A 16,120-nucleotide genomic window follows, 5' to 3' on the forward strand; every position below is an offset into this window, starting at 1 on the left:
TCCGGAAAGGCCACTGTTGTTTTTGAAAAATAATTTTTTGCTGTATATTTTCCAGCCGTATAACCGGCACATTTCAATATTAAAACCTGCTTTACAATAATATTAGACATTCAACAACCGACAATAATATTAAATAAATCCAACAATTACAATAATTATTCAAACCGAGCTACGTTCCATCAAACAAACATTCACAAAATAGTTTTACCCTAAACGCCTTCGTGCAACAAACTACAATGTATCAAACAAACGACAATCCAACAAACTACAAACCAGAAAAGCCTTCGTCGTCATCGTCCACATCGTTTTGGCTAGTTGGAGTATTGAAATTGGAACTACCAGGATTATTGTCATTTGAACTACCGAGAGTATTGGCATTGATCCTCCCTCAAGTTTTTCTACAACCCATCCTGATTGCAATAACATCCCTCTTATTGAATTATTTTGCTTTGGTTGTAATCCTGCTGCTATCTCTTTTGTCAATGAAGCGACTGCTACCACCTGATCAACACAACTAGCACTTTCATTTATTTATTTTTAGATAATATAAATATAAAAAATATATATATATATATATATCAAACTAACAAAAGAGAAGTAAATAAGCATAGTTTACAATTGAAGTTAATCATAATTGATGAATTATTACCAGAGTCCCATCATCCATTGTTTCTCGTCTCTCATACACGATGAACTCTCTGTTACGAAAAAGTGGCTTTGAACTCTCCCCAAACTTTAACTGTATAATGCTAAGGTTTTCATCAAGATCCTTTATGTACCTTGCTTCTACCAAATCCGAGTCCCATTGCTGTTCAATAAATTGAGTTTCAAAATATTCAAACATAACAGCAAATATTTTTTTTGAAAATGTAATTTGTATAATTTCGCCCTAATCTAATTTGTTGACATTACAAGCAAACTCGGGGCTCATTTTCATTGTTGCATAGAACTTTTTTTTGAAAGGCAAACTCATACACCCACGTAATATTAACACGGATATATATACCACCAAGTGCCTAAGAAGAACTCGAACCTTCAACCTCAAGGTTGTAAGGGTGACCTCGATATATTATTTTCTGATTCATTCCTACATATATTATTTTTTATGTAGTTAAAAAGTATCAAACTTGCTCCTGTCTTATGTCATATAAATATTCCTCTTAGTGGCTTAAATTATTCTATAAAATTTGCTACTTGCACAAGCATGTAGCCCTTTTCGAATAAATCACACTTGCAAACATATAAAAAACAGTTTTCATTAGCGTGTGTTTGTGGTTCTAAAAACCAGTTTGCATTTACAAGTGTATAAAATGAAGTCATACAAAATGGAAGAAAAAAATACTCATAGCAGTTACATAAAATAGACGAAAGGTATAAAATTGTACTGTTTAAAAACATGCAGATATCAAAATAAAATCATGTGTACCTTGGCACCATCGATAACGTTAGCAACGTTCATGAATTGTTCTGGTGAGCAACGGTCATGTAGCCCTTTTCGAATAAATCACACTTACAAACATTTAAAAAACAGTTTTCATTAGCCATTAAAACTGACCTTGTCGTCCTTTGAAAATTCCAACACAATGGGATGTAAATATCTTACCAAAACGACCCCCATGAAGAATCTTGATTAATAGAATTTATTAAATTCGATTTACACACAATAAAGGCTAAAAGAAAGGGGCTTTCACTGCATTTAGAACATACAAAATTAAATCTTTTTATACCATGCATTTAAACTACTAAATCCCAAACCACTGTCAGATCAAACCCTAAACCCTAGAAAGTCATATTCAAGAATCTTAATCTCAATAGCCTAATCAAGCTTCAACAATACAAAGATTCAATCTTTAACAAAAAAACTTACAAAATTAACAAGCGTGAATCAAAATAAACCCTAATTTATTTCAAGATTTCAAAAGGGGTTTTTTCGTTAAAGGGGTCCGTGGTGCATACAATAACAAAAATGGAGTACATAATTGAAGCATGTAATTGTGTATATAAAATAAATGAAGAACAACCAAACTTTTCAAAAAAAAAAAAAAAAAAAAAAAGACATACCTTGTTAGCACTTTGGGATGGAAGATTAGGTTGGATTGTGTGTTGAATACCTTGAAATCTAAGCAAATCGCCTGAAATCTCCGGAGTAATTTTAGATGTGTTTTTTGGTAAAAGTGAGAAAAAGTGCAGCTGCTCCTGTCCTTATTGTATTTTATCTTTCCGGACGACCCCTTTGCGGACGACTAATCGTCCGGAAAGGTCATGGAGGGAAACGAAAAGGATAAGCTCGCCAGTTTTTTCGTGAAAAGTTAAATATTTTTTGGAACTAAAAATCGCCCGGAAAGCTTCCTGGACGATAAATCGTCCGGAAAGGTATTCCCGCCAATTTTTTTTGGAGCCAATTTTTTGGAGCCAAAAATTCTGTCGGGCACCTTTCCGAACGACAAGGAGTCGTCCGGAAAAGTCTGGTCAAAAAGCGAGACTGAAAAGCTGTTTTTTTGTCATTTAGCGGACTTTTGTGGACGATAAATGTCGTCCGGAAAGGTGTCATCTGAAAAAGCTCTTTTTCTAGTAGTGATTATACAGGGTTAGTTATTACACCATTTAAATAAATGATAGTGTAATAATTACGGGTGGTTTAGTCTCCCTCGAGTGATCCCAATCGTTATTCAAAAAATAATTTAGTTGAATATAACATTATAGTTTAAAAACATGATCATTTTCTAATATCAATTATTTACTAGTATCGTAAAGACTTTTAATTTATTTGTAACATTATACTATTTTTGCCAAAATTGGGTCATGCTTCAATAATACAGTAATTTTTTTTTCTTTCTAAAATTATGTTTGACGCAAATCATTATGTAAGTTATCATTGTTTACACATAGTTATATCTTCTAAATTGTTATACTTTATATACTAAAAATCAATGCGTAAATGATCTATATATAATTGATTATATTTTAAACATATTATGTTCCGTATTTTTAAGTTAATAGGGTCATTTTTTAATTGTTTCGCACATGGCAGAAAAAAAAAAATTCAGGACCAACCGCTTGACACAGGTTTTTAGATGAAGTTTTCTCCTCGAGTAAAAGAAAGTAACAAAAATTTCTGATTCCGTCATTGACTGAGGATGACTCTGGAAGGGAGTAGTTAGACAATGACTGTTCGGCGTTCCACATGAAAACGTAAGCACCGACGAGCCACTCCAGTTCTTTAAGTAACTAACCGTTTGTTTAACGGTAAATAAATTATGGAGTATTTACATATGAGACATGAAATTGACCATTTTATAAAAGCGATGTGTACAATACAGGGTTTAAAGTGTAATTGTACAACATAACACTTTAAACCATGTAAGTAGAGTATCTAAAATCATACAATTAGAAAGATTATTTTACCAACCAAAAACTTATCTAATTTGAAATTAAACCACTCGAACGTGCCACATACAATTCCCCATTTTAATCTCACCCACGTTATTATCTCTTTTATTCTACTACTACAAAATAACTACCTCAAAAAACGTCTTATAAATACCTACCAAAACCTCTGCGGCTCTGCATAGTAAATCACTATTTCACATAGTATTTTCGTTCACCAACATCAAAGAAACAAATGGAAACCTTAAATGTACTCCGACCAATTCCTTCACCTATCGCACATTTGTCCTTTATGGCTTCCCAAATTTGGCTTCGAATAATCGCTGCTGCCACGTCACTCGTTGCTGCTGTTTTACTATTCGATTCTCGACAGTCCAAAGTATTTTATGGAATTAGTTTAGACGCTCGTTACTCTTACTCTCCCGCTTTTAAGTAAGCTATCATTCTATACATGTTACTCTTTTAAAAGAGTTTTAGTATAAGTTCTAAACTTAAAATCTGTTACACTAATACACATCTAACATTTATCACTAGGCCAAGGCCCGACTCACTGGGTCATTGTTTTTTAAGAACTTGTTAATGATAGTCTGTTAGGGCAACCAGTCTAAGGGTTGTCATTTTCATTTTTTTTAGTTATTAAATGATAATGTTGTCTAACAATGATGCTTGTTGAGTAAGTTCGTTTGTTTGATTTGTTTCAGGTTTTACGGAATAGTGAATATCGTTGTTTGTGTTTTCTCTGTGTTATCGTTGCTGCCGGTTTTCACATTTGGTCGAAATTTCTCGAGTTCCATCAACTATTTCTTCTTGTTCCTTCATGATCTGGTACATTTTCGTGCAATGTTTTATATTTAACTTATACTACGTTCATTTATAGTTTTGAATAATATGAATAGTATAAGTATATAATTATAATAAACAATAATATAATATATAATGCTTGTATTATTGCAATTACAACTTTTTAACTGAAATGATATTGAAAGTTTGAAAGAAAGTAAAATAATTTTACACCATAGTTGCTACTACTAGTTACTAAAGTGGACGTTTTTGGTTACTAGTTATCCTAGCTTTGAGTAAAACAAGCAGGGTGGTCAGTCGCGTGTTGCGGCAACCATCCCTCTGCTACCTGCTAGAAACTTTCTAGTTATCCTAGCTTTGAGTAAAACAAGTAGGGTGGTCAGCCGCGTGTTGCGGCAACCATCCCTCTGCTACCTGCTAGAAACTTTCTGTAGTACAAACTATGTATTTTTATTACAAGTATTTTAACGTTAATGCGTTTAACATAATCATAATAATCCGTTTCAACATATCAAATATCTCTTACAATTGTAAGTAAAATTTATCGTCGTTTTAGTTTTTTATTTTGATTATATGATAACTAATTATATACGGAGTATATGATATAATGTTGGTAAAGAAAAAAAATTGTAAAAAGTAATTGTAAAAAAAAAAAAACAAAAGTTGAAAGATTTATAAAAAGATTGATGGTTTAAATTGTAAATTTAGGTTAGGGTTGAAAAAAAAAAGTTGTAAACTGTGAAATAGTAAAAATGTTGAGGGTTGAAATTGTAAACTTTGCGAGGACTTGGTTATGAATGGTAAACCCAAGACTTTTTATTTTTGAACAGCAGTACGGGATCACTCAAGAGACTTAATCACCCACGCGTTCATCTTACACAGTTGCATAACTCGCCTCCAACTGCTGCTTAGGAGGAAATCCGGCCCAATCCGAGGGCATGAGCGGTAAAAAACCCCTCCCCCACTGTCCCTACAACGCGATGTGCGAAAGACACCCTTGGATGGAATTCAACAACCGACAATAATATTAAATAAATCCAACAATTACAATAATTATTCAAACCGAGCTACGTTCCATCAAACAAACATTCAAAAAATAGTTTTACCCTAAACGCCTTCGTGCAACAAACTACAATGTATCAAACAAACGACAATCCAACAAACTACAAACCAGAAAAGCCTTCGTCGTCATCGTCCACATCGTTTTGGCTAGTTGGAGTATTGAAATTGGAACTACCAGGATTATTGTCATTGGAACTACCGAGAGTATTGGCATTGATCCTCCCTCAAGTTTTTCTACAACCCATCCTGATTGCAATAACATCCCTCTTATTGAATTATTTTGCTTTGGTTGTAATCCTGCTGCTATCTCTTTTGGCAATGAAGCGACTGCTACCACCTGATCAACACAATTAGCACTTTCATTTATTTATTTTTAGATAATATAAATATAAAAAATATATATATATCAAACTAACAAAAGAGAAGTAAATAAGCATAGTTTACAATTGAAGTTAATCATAATTGATGAATTATTACCAGAGTCCCATCATCCATTGTTTCTCGTCTCTCATACACGATGAACTTTCTGTTATGAAAAAGTGGCTTAGAACTCTCCCCAAACTTTAACTGTATAATGCTAAGGTTTTCATCAAGATCCTTTGTGTACCTTGCTTCTACCAAATCCGAGTCCCATTGCTGTTCAATAAATTGAGTTTCAAAATATTCAAACATAACAGCAAATATTTTTTTTGAAAATGTAATTTGTATAATTTCGCCCTAATCTAATTTGTTGACATTACAAGCAAACTCGGGGCTCATTTTCATTGTTGCATAGAACTTTTTTTTGAAAGGCAAACTCATACACCCACGTAATATTAACACGAATATATATACCACCAAGTGCCTAAGAAGAACTCGAACCTTCAACCTCAAGGTTGTAAGGGTGACCTCGATATATTATTTTCTGATTCATTCCTACATATATTATTTTTTATGTAGTTAAAAAGTATCAAACTTGCTCCTGTCTTATGTCATATAAATATTCCTCTTAGTGGCTTAAATTATTCTATAAAATTTGCTACTTGCACAAGCATGTAGCCCTTTTCGAATAAATCACACTTGCAAACATATAAAAAACAGTTTTCATTAGCGTGTGTTTGTGGTTCTAAAAACACAGTTTGCATTTACAAGTGTATAAAATGAAGTCATACAAAATGGAAGAAAAAAATACTCATAGCAGTTACATAAAATAGACGAAAGGTATAAAATTGTACTGTTTAAAAACATGCAGATATCAAAATAAAATCATGTGTACCTTGGCACCATCGATAACTTAGCAACGTTCATGAATTGTTCTGGTGAGCAACGGTCATGTAGCCCTTTTCGAATAAATCACACTTACAAACATTTAAAAAACAGTTTTCATTAGCCATTAAAACTGACCTTGTCGTCCTTTGAAAATTCCAACACAATGGGATGTAAATATCTTACCCAAACGACCCCCATGAAGAATCTTGATTAATAGAATTTATTAAATTCGATTTACACACAATAAAGGCTAAAAGAAAGGGGCTTTCACTGCATTTAGAACATACAAAATTAAATCTTTTTATACCATGCATTTAAACTACTAAATCCCAAACCACTGTCAGATCAAACCCTAAACCCTAGAAAGTCAGATTCAAGAATCTTAATCTCAATAGCCTAATCAAGCTTCAACAATACAAAGATTCAATCTTTAACAAAAAAACTTACAAAATTAACAAGCGTGAATCAAAATAAACCCTAATTTATTTCAAGATTTCAAAAGGGGTTTTTTCGTTAAAGGGGTTCGTGGTGTATACAATAACAAAAATGGAGTACATAATTGAAGCATGTAATTGTGTATATAAAATAAATGAACAACCAAACTTTTCAAAAAAAAAAAAAAAAAAAAGACATACCTTGTTAGCACTTTGGGATGGAAGATTAGGTTGGATTGTGTTTTGAATACCTTGAAATCTAAGCAAATCGCCTGAAATCGCCGGAGTAATTTTAGATGTGTTTTTTGGTAAAAGTGAGAAAAAGTGCAGCTGCTCCTGTCCTTATTGTATTTTATCTTTCCGGACGACCCCTTTGCGGACGACTAATCGTCCGGAAAGGTCATGGAGGGAAACGAAAAGGATAAGCCCGCCAGTTTTTTCGTGAAAAGTTAAATATTTTTTGGAACTAAAAATCGCCCGGAAAGCTTCCTGGACGATAAATCGTCCGGAAAGGTATTCCCGCCAATTTTTTTTGGAGCCAATTTTTTGGAGCCAAAAATTCTGTCGGGCACCTTTCCGAACGACAAGGAGTCGTCCGGAAAAGTCTGGTCAAAAAGCGAGACTGAAAAGCTGTTTTTTTGTCATTTAGCGGACTTTTGTGGACGATAAATGTCGTCCGGAAAGGTGTCGTCTGAAAAAGCTCTTTTTCTAGTAGTGATTATACAGGGTTAGTTATTATACCATTTAAATAAATGATAGTGTAATAATTACGGGTGGTTTAGTCTCCCTCGAGTGATCCCAATCGTTATTCAAAAAAATAATTTAGTTGAATATAACATTATAGTTTAAAAACATGATCATTTTCTAATATCAATTATTTACTAGTATCGTAAAGAGTTTTAATTTATTTGTAACATTATACTATTTTTGCCAAAATTGGGTCATGCTTCAATAATACAGTAATTTTTTTTTCTTTCTAAAATTATGTTTGACGCAAATCATTATGTAAGTTATCATTGTTTACACATAGTTATATCTTCTAAATTGTTATACTTTATATACTAAAAATCAATGTGTAAATGATCTATATATAATTGATTATATTTTAAACATATTATGTTCCGTATTTTTAAGTTAATAGGGTCATTTTTTAATTGTTTCGCACATGGCAGAAAAAAAAAATTCAGGACCAACCGCTTGACACAGGTTTTTAGATGAAGTTTTCTCCTCGAGTAAAAGAAAGTAACAAAAATTTCTGATTCCGTCATTGACTGAGGATGACTCTGGAAGGGAGTAGTTAGGCAATGACTGTTCGGCGTTCCACATGAAAACGTAAGCACCGACGAGCCACTCCAGTTCTTTAAGTAACTAACCGTTTGTTTAACGGTAAATAAATTATGGAGTATTTACATATGAGACATGAAATTGACCATTTTATAAAAGCGATGTGTACAATACAGGGTTTAAAGTGTAATTGTACAACATAACACTTTAAACCATGTAAGTGGAGTATCTAAAATCATACAATTAGAAAGATTATTTTACCAACCAAAAACTTATCTAATTTGAAATTAAACCACTCGAACGTGCCACATACAATTCCCCATTTTAATCTCACCCACGTTATTATCTCTTTTATTCTACTACTACAAAATAACTACCTCAAAAAACGTCTTATAAATACCTACCAAAACCTCTGCGGCTCTGCATAGTAAATCACTATTTCACATAGTATTTTCGTTCACCAACATCAAAGAAACAAATGGAAACCTTAAATGTACTCCGACCAATTCCTTCACCTATCGCACATTTGTCCTTTATGGCTTCCCAAATTTGGCTTCGAATAATCGCTGCTGCCACGTCACTCGTTGCTGCTGTTTTACTATTCGATTCTCGACAGTCCAAAGTATTTTATGGAATTAGTTTAGACGCTCGTTACTCTTACTCTCCCGCTTTTAAGTAAGCTATCATTCTATACATGTTACTCTTTTAAAAGAGTTTTAGTATAAGTTCTAAACTTAAAATCTATTACACTAATACACATCTAACATTTATCACTAGGCCAAGGCCCGACTCATTGGGTCATTGGTTTTTAAGAACTTGTTAATGATAGTCTGTTAGGGCAACCAGTCTAAGGGTTGTCATTTTCATTTTTTTTAGTTATTAAATGATAATGTTGTCTAACAATGATGCTTGTTGAGTAAGTTCGTTTGTTTGATTTGTTTCAGGTTTTACGGAATAGTGAATATCGTTGTTTGTGTTTTCTCTGTGTTATCGTTGCTGCCGGCTTTCACATTTGGTCGAAATTTCTCGAGTTCCATCAACTATTTCTTCTTGTTCCTTCATGATCTGGTACATTTTCGTGCAATGTTTTATATTTAACTTATACTACGTTCATTTATAGTTTTGAATAATATGAATAGTATAAGTATATAATTATAATAAACAATAATATAATATATAATGCTTGTATTATTGCAATTACAACTTTTTAACTGAAATGATATTGAAAGTTTGAAAGAAAGTAAAATAATTTTACACCATAGTTGCTACTACTAGTTACTAAAGTGGACGTTTTTGGTTACTAGTTATCCTAGCTTTGAGTAAAACAAGCAGGGTGGTCAGTCGCGTGTTGCGGCAACCATCCCTCTGCTACCTGCTAGAAACTTTCTAGTTATCCTAGCTTTGAGTAAAACAAGTAGGGTGGTCAGCCGCGTGTTGCGGCAACCATCCCTCTGCTGCCTGCTAGAAACTTTCTGTAGTACAAACTATGTATTTTTATTACAAGTATTTTAACGTTAATGCGTTTAACATAATCATAATAATCCGTTTCAACATATCAAATATCTCTTACAATTGTAAGTAAAATTTATCGTCGTTTTAGTTTTTTATTTTGATTATATGATAACTAATTGTATACGGAGTATATGATATAATGTTGGTAAAGAAAAAAAATTGTAAAAAGTAATTGTAAAAAAAAAAAACAAAAGTTGAAAGATTTATAAAAAGATTGATGGTTTAAATTGTAAATTTAGGTTAGGGTTGAAAAAAAAAAGTTGTAAACAGTCAAATAGTAAAAATGTTGAGGGTTGAAATTGTAAACTTTGCGAGGACTTGGTTATGAATGGTAAACCAAAGACTTTTTATTTTTGAACAGCAGTACGGGATCACTCAAGAGACTTAATCGCCCACGGGTTCATCTTCCACAGTTGCATAACTCGCCCCCAACTGCTGCTTAGGAGGAAATCCGGCCCAATCCGAGGGCATGGGCGGTAAAAAACCCCTCCCCCACTGTCCCTGCAACGCGATGTGCGAAAGACACCCTTGGATGGAATTCAAGGGTAAAGGGGGTAACCTTGTGTGCAATGTTGCACCTTACGAGAGTTGAACTCCTGACCTCTCGCTAAGAGAGGCATGTCACTATCACATTAAACAAAGTCTAATCAACTTTTTCGACGTGGTACCAAACTTTATTCAAGGCTTTTCTAATTGATTATAGATATAATAAAGTTACAAATCATTTTATGCTTTGTAATTTTATTCATAATGCTATAAAATTGAATGATGTGATTCTAGTTTATTATGAATCTGTAATTCTCAACAAATATTATTGTCGTGATACCAAACTAATTTGGCAGGTTCATTATTAACTTAGTTATAATATATGAATGGTTTTATGTAACTAAGATAAAAAAAATTATTGATTTTTTTTTTTTTTTTTTTTTTTTTAAATTGAAACTATCTAGTGCAAGTGCAAAAAATAAACCATTCATTTTTGCAATTAAAAAAGACAATTGTTTCATGACACGTCTTATTCTAAAGTACATATTTATATATTAAGTAGTTAATGAAACTAAACTTTTCTTATATATTACAGTATTGTTTACATTAATACTTATAATTTTATTATTCACCATATACCTTTATGCACATGCCGATCATCTTTAATGGTAAATTCACATGCCGATCAACCATTGTGCGAAATATCTTACTAAAAACTATTGTGCGAAATATCTTACTAAAAGTCTTCCTTTGGACTTCTATTCTCAATTTGATGCATTGTCTCCAAGCTTTCGGTTCATTTGGGATCAAAGTCCCTTCCTTTTATGCTTTTAGACTTTTTAGTCTCTTGTATGTGTTTTCTTTCATGAACGACTAGATCCGTCATTGTACTTGTTATCGATATTCTTCATTGTTTTGATGAAGTTATCGTTATTATTAATAATATTCTCCTTTTCGACGTAAAAAAAATACCTTTATGCACATACAAATTTATGATATTCAAAAAAATTACAAGTTAAAAAAAAAAAAAAAAAAAAAAAAAATTAACTACGTCTCTAATATAATAAAACGAGGTAATCACATCTGTAATGAAATCTGAAATAACAAGTTCTTTTTGTTACTGTCAATTTAATTATAATTAATTTTTATGATTTAATCCGTCATTTGATGTTTTCGTCTAGTTGTTAACGTTGTTGATGGCTGGTGGATGTGGAGCTGCGACTACCTTTGCTCAAGTGGGCAAGTATGGGAATAGCCACACAAATTGGATGCCAATTTGTGACAAATTCGGGAAATTTTGTAACAAAGTTGAAGCTTCTTTGATCTTGGGCTACATATGCGTATTTTGTTACGCGCTGCTTACTGTTATTTCAGCAAATAAAGCTCGACAAGTTGCGGATTGAAGAACTGGCATGTCTCGTATGTACACATACGACCCTGTGAATGACTAGAGTCTACTAAAAAGACTTGGTGATTTTATTAAGCTAGAATGTTGTTTTTAGTTATAAATTGTTTATATATTGGAATGATGGCTATTCATGTTTGTATGCTTTTAATTGAGCATAAATGCAATTTTAGGCTTTTAGCCCATTTCTTCCGGTTAGACTTCTGCAGCTACATGCCATAAAGTGTACTTAGGTAATCTAAAGCCATAAAGTATGACTTTGGAAGTTAGAACAGTTAAGGATCGATAAATACAAAAGTAACAGTAATTAATAATAGGAGTTGGAAGATAAAGATTACAATTTTACACGGTTCAATAACATTTTACACTACTAAATATACCAAATGCTAATGATTTAATTAAATTTATCGTCAATTTAATTTTCTACCTCTCTACACTTTCCTCCTTGCCGAAACCCTAGACTTCTATGGTGCCATCACAGGCCTTCGGCATCCTGTCAGAGGTTTGGTTTTGTGCCTCTCTTCACTCTTCTTTCCCTCCCTTTCTCACCTTTTCTTTCTCTCTTGTTCGGTTTTCGGACGCTCTTGTTCTACCTCTTTCGGCGAGTTGAAGTTGATCCGCCAACCTGGAGTACTCTCTGAAACGACCCGCAAAGCGGCCCCAGGAGCTGCACGAGCCGAGTGCCCGTCGCAACCCGAGAGACCATCGCTCCTCATAAGCGTAAGTAGTGGACTAATCAGATATCTCCAGGTTAACAACTAAAACCATGGTGGAAGATACTAATTAGCTACAATTCTAAGCTTATAAAGGACCAATATTTTTTTACTCTATCCGATGTGGGATGGGGTATTACAAACTCCCCCACTTAAATTCCTGACGACCCTCGGATCGGTCTCAAGAGATGCACGAGCCGCATGCCCGTCGCAACCCGAGAGACAATCGCCTTTCATAAGCTAAAGTAGTGGACTAATCGAATATCTCCAGGTTAATAACTAAAACCATGGTGGGAGATACTAATTAGCTACAACTCTAAGCTTATAAAGGACTAATATTTTTTTACTCTATCCGATGTGGGATAGGCCGTCATCGTTCTTGTAGAGGGTTGGGTCTTCGTGGTTGGTTTCTCATACTCTCACAGGTTTGTGTGCCCAGTTTCTAGATTTAGCCTCGTTGTACTGCTTCCTCATCGGACCTTGGTATCCCGAACTTTTCTTGACGTCGGTGGGCGGTTCACCACCCATTTGGTGGTGTTCGTCCTATGGTGGCAGTAGGGGTGGGGTGCTGTTGCTGGTTTTTGTTCGTTTAGTGGTGGTGTTTCGGTTTCTAGCCGACGGGTGGCGGTTCACCACCAAGTTGGTGGTGTCCACCTGGCATTGTTGGTTGGTGGTGGTTTACCGGCTTCTCTCGCCGGAGGCGTGACGGTTCACCACCTAGTTGTTGGTGGCCGCAGTATGTCTCGGGTGGTGGTGGTGCCGGCGTTTGCGGTGGTTTTATGGTGGATGCTATTTTCACGGCTGGGTGGTGTTGTTTTTGTTGGGGTTTTGGATGTTGGTATTTGGGTTCATAGCCGTGGGTTCATTGTCGATCTTGTTCATCTCAGGTTTTGTCTTTTTGTTGAACTAGGCGACGATTTTCCTGTTGAGGATCTGGTATTTTACCCGGTAGTTGTGGCTTGTTTGTGGTTCGGGATCCCGTGTGCAACGGCTTGAGGTGTTTTGTTGCTGCCAGTGTTTTCTGATTCTTGAAAAATTCTGCGAATGTCATTGTTCTCCCAACATTTGGTTGTCTTTGTTGTATGTGTGAAAAATATCAAAACAACAAGAAAAGTGCGTTTTAGTGTTAAGGCGCGTTGTGGCTCATTAAGGCACGTCATGGCTCAACATTTGTATTGAGGTTCGAAGGTTGCAATGTGGTCAGTTTCGAAATCATGCTTTAAGCCACGACGCGGCTCTTCCAGCCGCGGCGTGGCTTAAGCCTATCCGGTATCCTGACGAAGAAAAACACGTTTTCTTGCTCTTTAAATTGTTTCCTTGTTTAGATATGCCTATATAAACACCCTATTGTAAACCTAACATGTGTGCATGAAATTAATAGTGAAAAATCTCTGGTTTGCGCCCGTGGACTAAACCATTCTCCGTATTTTGGAGTTGGGAGATAACCACGTTAAATCCTGTGTCATTTATTTATTGCTTTGCTTTAATTATTCATTTTTCGTTCGTGGGTTAGTAATTAGTATAAATCACTTGTCTTGTTTAGCTCCTAAATCTTAACAAGTGGTATCTAGAGCTCAAGGTTCGAGTATGTGCATTATATTTATATATATATATATATATATATATATATATATATATATATATATATATATATATATATATATATATATACATATACACTATGGTGCTGTGTATGAGACAACATGTATCGCTTGTATTGTATTAAGTGATTTTGATATTATAGTAAAGTTAGTAAGTGAAATACGATTTACTAACTTGTGCGTATTGTTTTTAGGTGATAAAGTGGAAGTGAAGACTCAGTAACATTAGATCACTGAGTTGTGCTGGTATCGGTGAGTGGGACTATCTTTATGGACATGATTATATAGTGATCCGTGTCATGCTTATAATTAGATTGTGTAATGAGTCTGTGACAAGTATCGTGACTATATGTGATTATGTACGCACCAGTGAACGTCGATGGTGAATTCCGACGTAAGAGGTCAATGCTATTTACCTTGTGTATTTAGGGTAATAGTATTGGGTCCAAGTGTTACGAATTAGTGGTATAGTATAAATGACGAGTGTGTCACGTCTGGAAGACTATACCAGTGACTCAGTAGTGTGGACTATCGGTATATTCGAGCTTGATAAGCTATGGGTTGCCGGTCCTCTTGCGTATGGCTTTTAGTGATTAGTGACCAGTGCCTTTAAGCTGTGCTTGATGCTTGTAGTGATGTCCACCTAGATATTGCCATTCACTTAGGGTTATGCTGATTACCCCACAGTGTTTTGCCCTTCAGGTGTGTATTAGCAGCTTTTGGTGGGTTTTGCGGGGCAGCTGAAGATGTTTGACACAGTGCATAACTCTGATGTTTTGTAAAAAAAACAATATACTTAAATGGTTGTAGTAATAACGTAACACCAGTGACTTTTTGTAATATGACTTTATATGTGATTAATATATGTATATAACTCCCGTTGTGTATTTAATAATAAAAAAATCAGGGTGTTAAAACTTGGTATCAGAGCATAGGTTTGGCAGCATGTACACGTGAGTGTCATGTTCCCAAACCCCAAGTTGTGTCAAACATATAAGTGGGAGAAAGGGATAAGTGAATGTAGGTGCCATGTGATTAGATAATTATGGTTAGTGATAGGTACTAATGAATTATCTACTAAGCTTTTGTGTGAGATGTTGTGATAAAGACAGGTATGGCAATCGATCGAACCCTGCGGATGCCCCGTTGACCCTCAGCATTGTCAGAGCTCCGTTCGATGATTTCAGGATTGAATGTGACAAGTCAAGAACATCGCATCAAAGTATCGAGATGGATAAAGTCTGATGTAATATCCAGTGATGGAAGTACTTACGAGATTTGGAGAAAAAGATATATGAGATGGAATGGCGACAACCGGAGCAAATTTCGACTACGGTCGCTTCAGTGATGAGATACTAGTGTTGAGGTGGGGTCAGGGGTGCAGGTGAGATTGATGTGTTGATTGTGAGATAGATGAGAAGATGTCTTCTTATTTGAAAATGTACGCCCTTGTTACATTGTTTTAATTATTATGTACCATTTTGTTGGTTGAATGTGGGTTAATACACTAAACAATAAACTTAAGTATGATTAACCAAAGTGTAATTAACCAAAGAATATGTTTTGATGATGACACATACATATGCATAAGTGATGACTGACATCTTAACATAAAACACGCAAGGTCACTAATCCATACTTTATCTTGCAAACGACCAAGTCAAACATAGGATTAAGAATGAAATTAAAAGTTTAGGAAAACACACGGTCGAGGTACGGTCGACCGCATAGTCAACCGTGAAACCCCAAACTGAATTGCAACGCAGTTTTGTGAAAACAAGTTGCACGGTCGCCACCACGATCAACCGCAGTGCGACCGCAGTTTCTTCTGTCACCATTTTTGACCAAATAAAGTTTGACTAGTTCCCGACATCTATAATTCATGAAACCTTTCTCAACATTCTTAGAATAGATGCCTTCTCCATACTCAATTGTGTTTTGGTCATAAAAACACTAATTGTGATTAATTACGCCTAATGCCATCTTAATGACAAATTAACCAAGATTAGGCATAACACATAAGTGTTAATTAACAACTTGTGATCTTAATTATTATCTAGATATCCTTAGTATGGTCATCAAGTACCAACACACTTAAGCCAATATCACTAGAACAATAATTGCTATTAGAAATGACTTAGTGATTAATTAAGGCTAAATGAAGAACCATGCTCTCAAGATTAAACT

At 34.6% G+C, this 16,120-nt stretch overlaps 2 protein-coding genes across 2 annotated transcripts; one reads left to right on the top strand and one right to left on the bottom strand.

Moving 5' to 3' along the window:
* Positions 1 to 204: 204 nt before the first annotated feature.
* On the bottom strand, positions 205 to 3,467 carry LOC139889380 (uncharacterized). Its single transcript, XM_071872338.1, has 5 exons — positions 3,458 to 3,467; positions 1,427 to 1,491; positions 650 to 808; positions 340 to 501; positions 205 to 231 (listed from the first exon to the last, which is right to left on the bottom strand). The coding sequence occupies exons 1-5, from the start codon at positions 3,465 to 3,467 to the stop codon at positions 205 to 207; spliced, it is 423 nt and encodes a 140-aa protein (XP_071728439.1).
* Positions 3,468 to 8,694: 5,227 nt separating this feature from the next.
* Positions 8,695 to 11,617, top strand: LOC139889381 (CASP-like protein 1F1). Its single transcript, XM_071872339.1, has 3 exons — positions 8,695 to 8,891; positions 9,161 to 9,284; positions 11,396 to 11,617. The coding sequence occupies exons 1-3, from the start codon at positions 8,695 to 8,697 to the stop codon at positions 11,615 to 11,617; spliced, it is 543 nt and encodes a 180-aa protein (XP_071728440.1).
* The last annotated feature ends 4,503 nt before the right edge of the window (positions 11,618 to 16,120 follow it).

Source organism: Rutidosis leptorrhynchoides, chromosome 2 (assembly GCF_046630445.1).
Source record: "Rutidosis leptorrhynchoides isolate AG116_Rl617_1_P2 chromosome 2, CSIRO_AGI_Rlap_v1, whole genome shotgun sequence".
Lineage (NCBI taxonomy): Eukaryota > Viridiplantae > Streptophyta > Magnoliopsida > Asterales > Asteraceae > Rutidosis > Rutidosis leptorrhynchoides.

Coding starts and splice junctions, on each gene's coding strand:
- LOC139889380 (XM_071872338.1), bottom strand. Junction 502..649: donor CAATGGATGATGGGACTCTG/GTAATAATTCAT, acceptor TGTGTTGATCAG/GTGGTAGCAGTCGCTTCATT. Junction 232..339: donor TTCAAATGACAATAATCCTG/GTAGTTCCAATT, acceptor GATACATTGTAG/TTTGTTGCACGAAGGCGTTT.
- LOC139889381 (XM_071872339.1), top strand. CDS start 8,695: ATGGAAACCTTAAATGTACTCCGACCAATTCCTTCACCTATCGCACAT. Junction 8,892..9,160: donor TCTTACTCTCCCGCTTTTAA/GTAAGCTATCAT, acceptor GATTTGTTTCAG/GTTTTACGGAATAGTGAATA. Junction 9,285..11,395: donor TCTTGTTCCTTCATGATCTG/GTACATTTTCGT, acceptor GTTTTCGTCTAG/TTGTTAACGTTGTTGATGGC.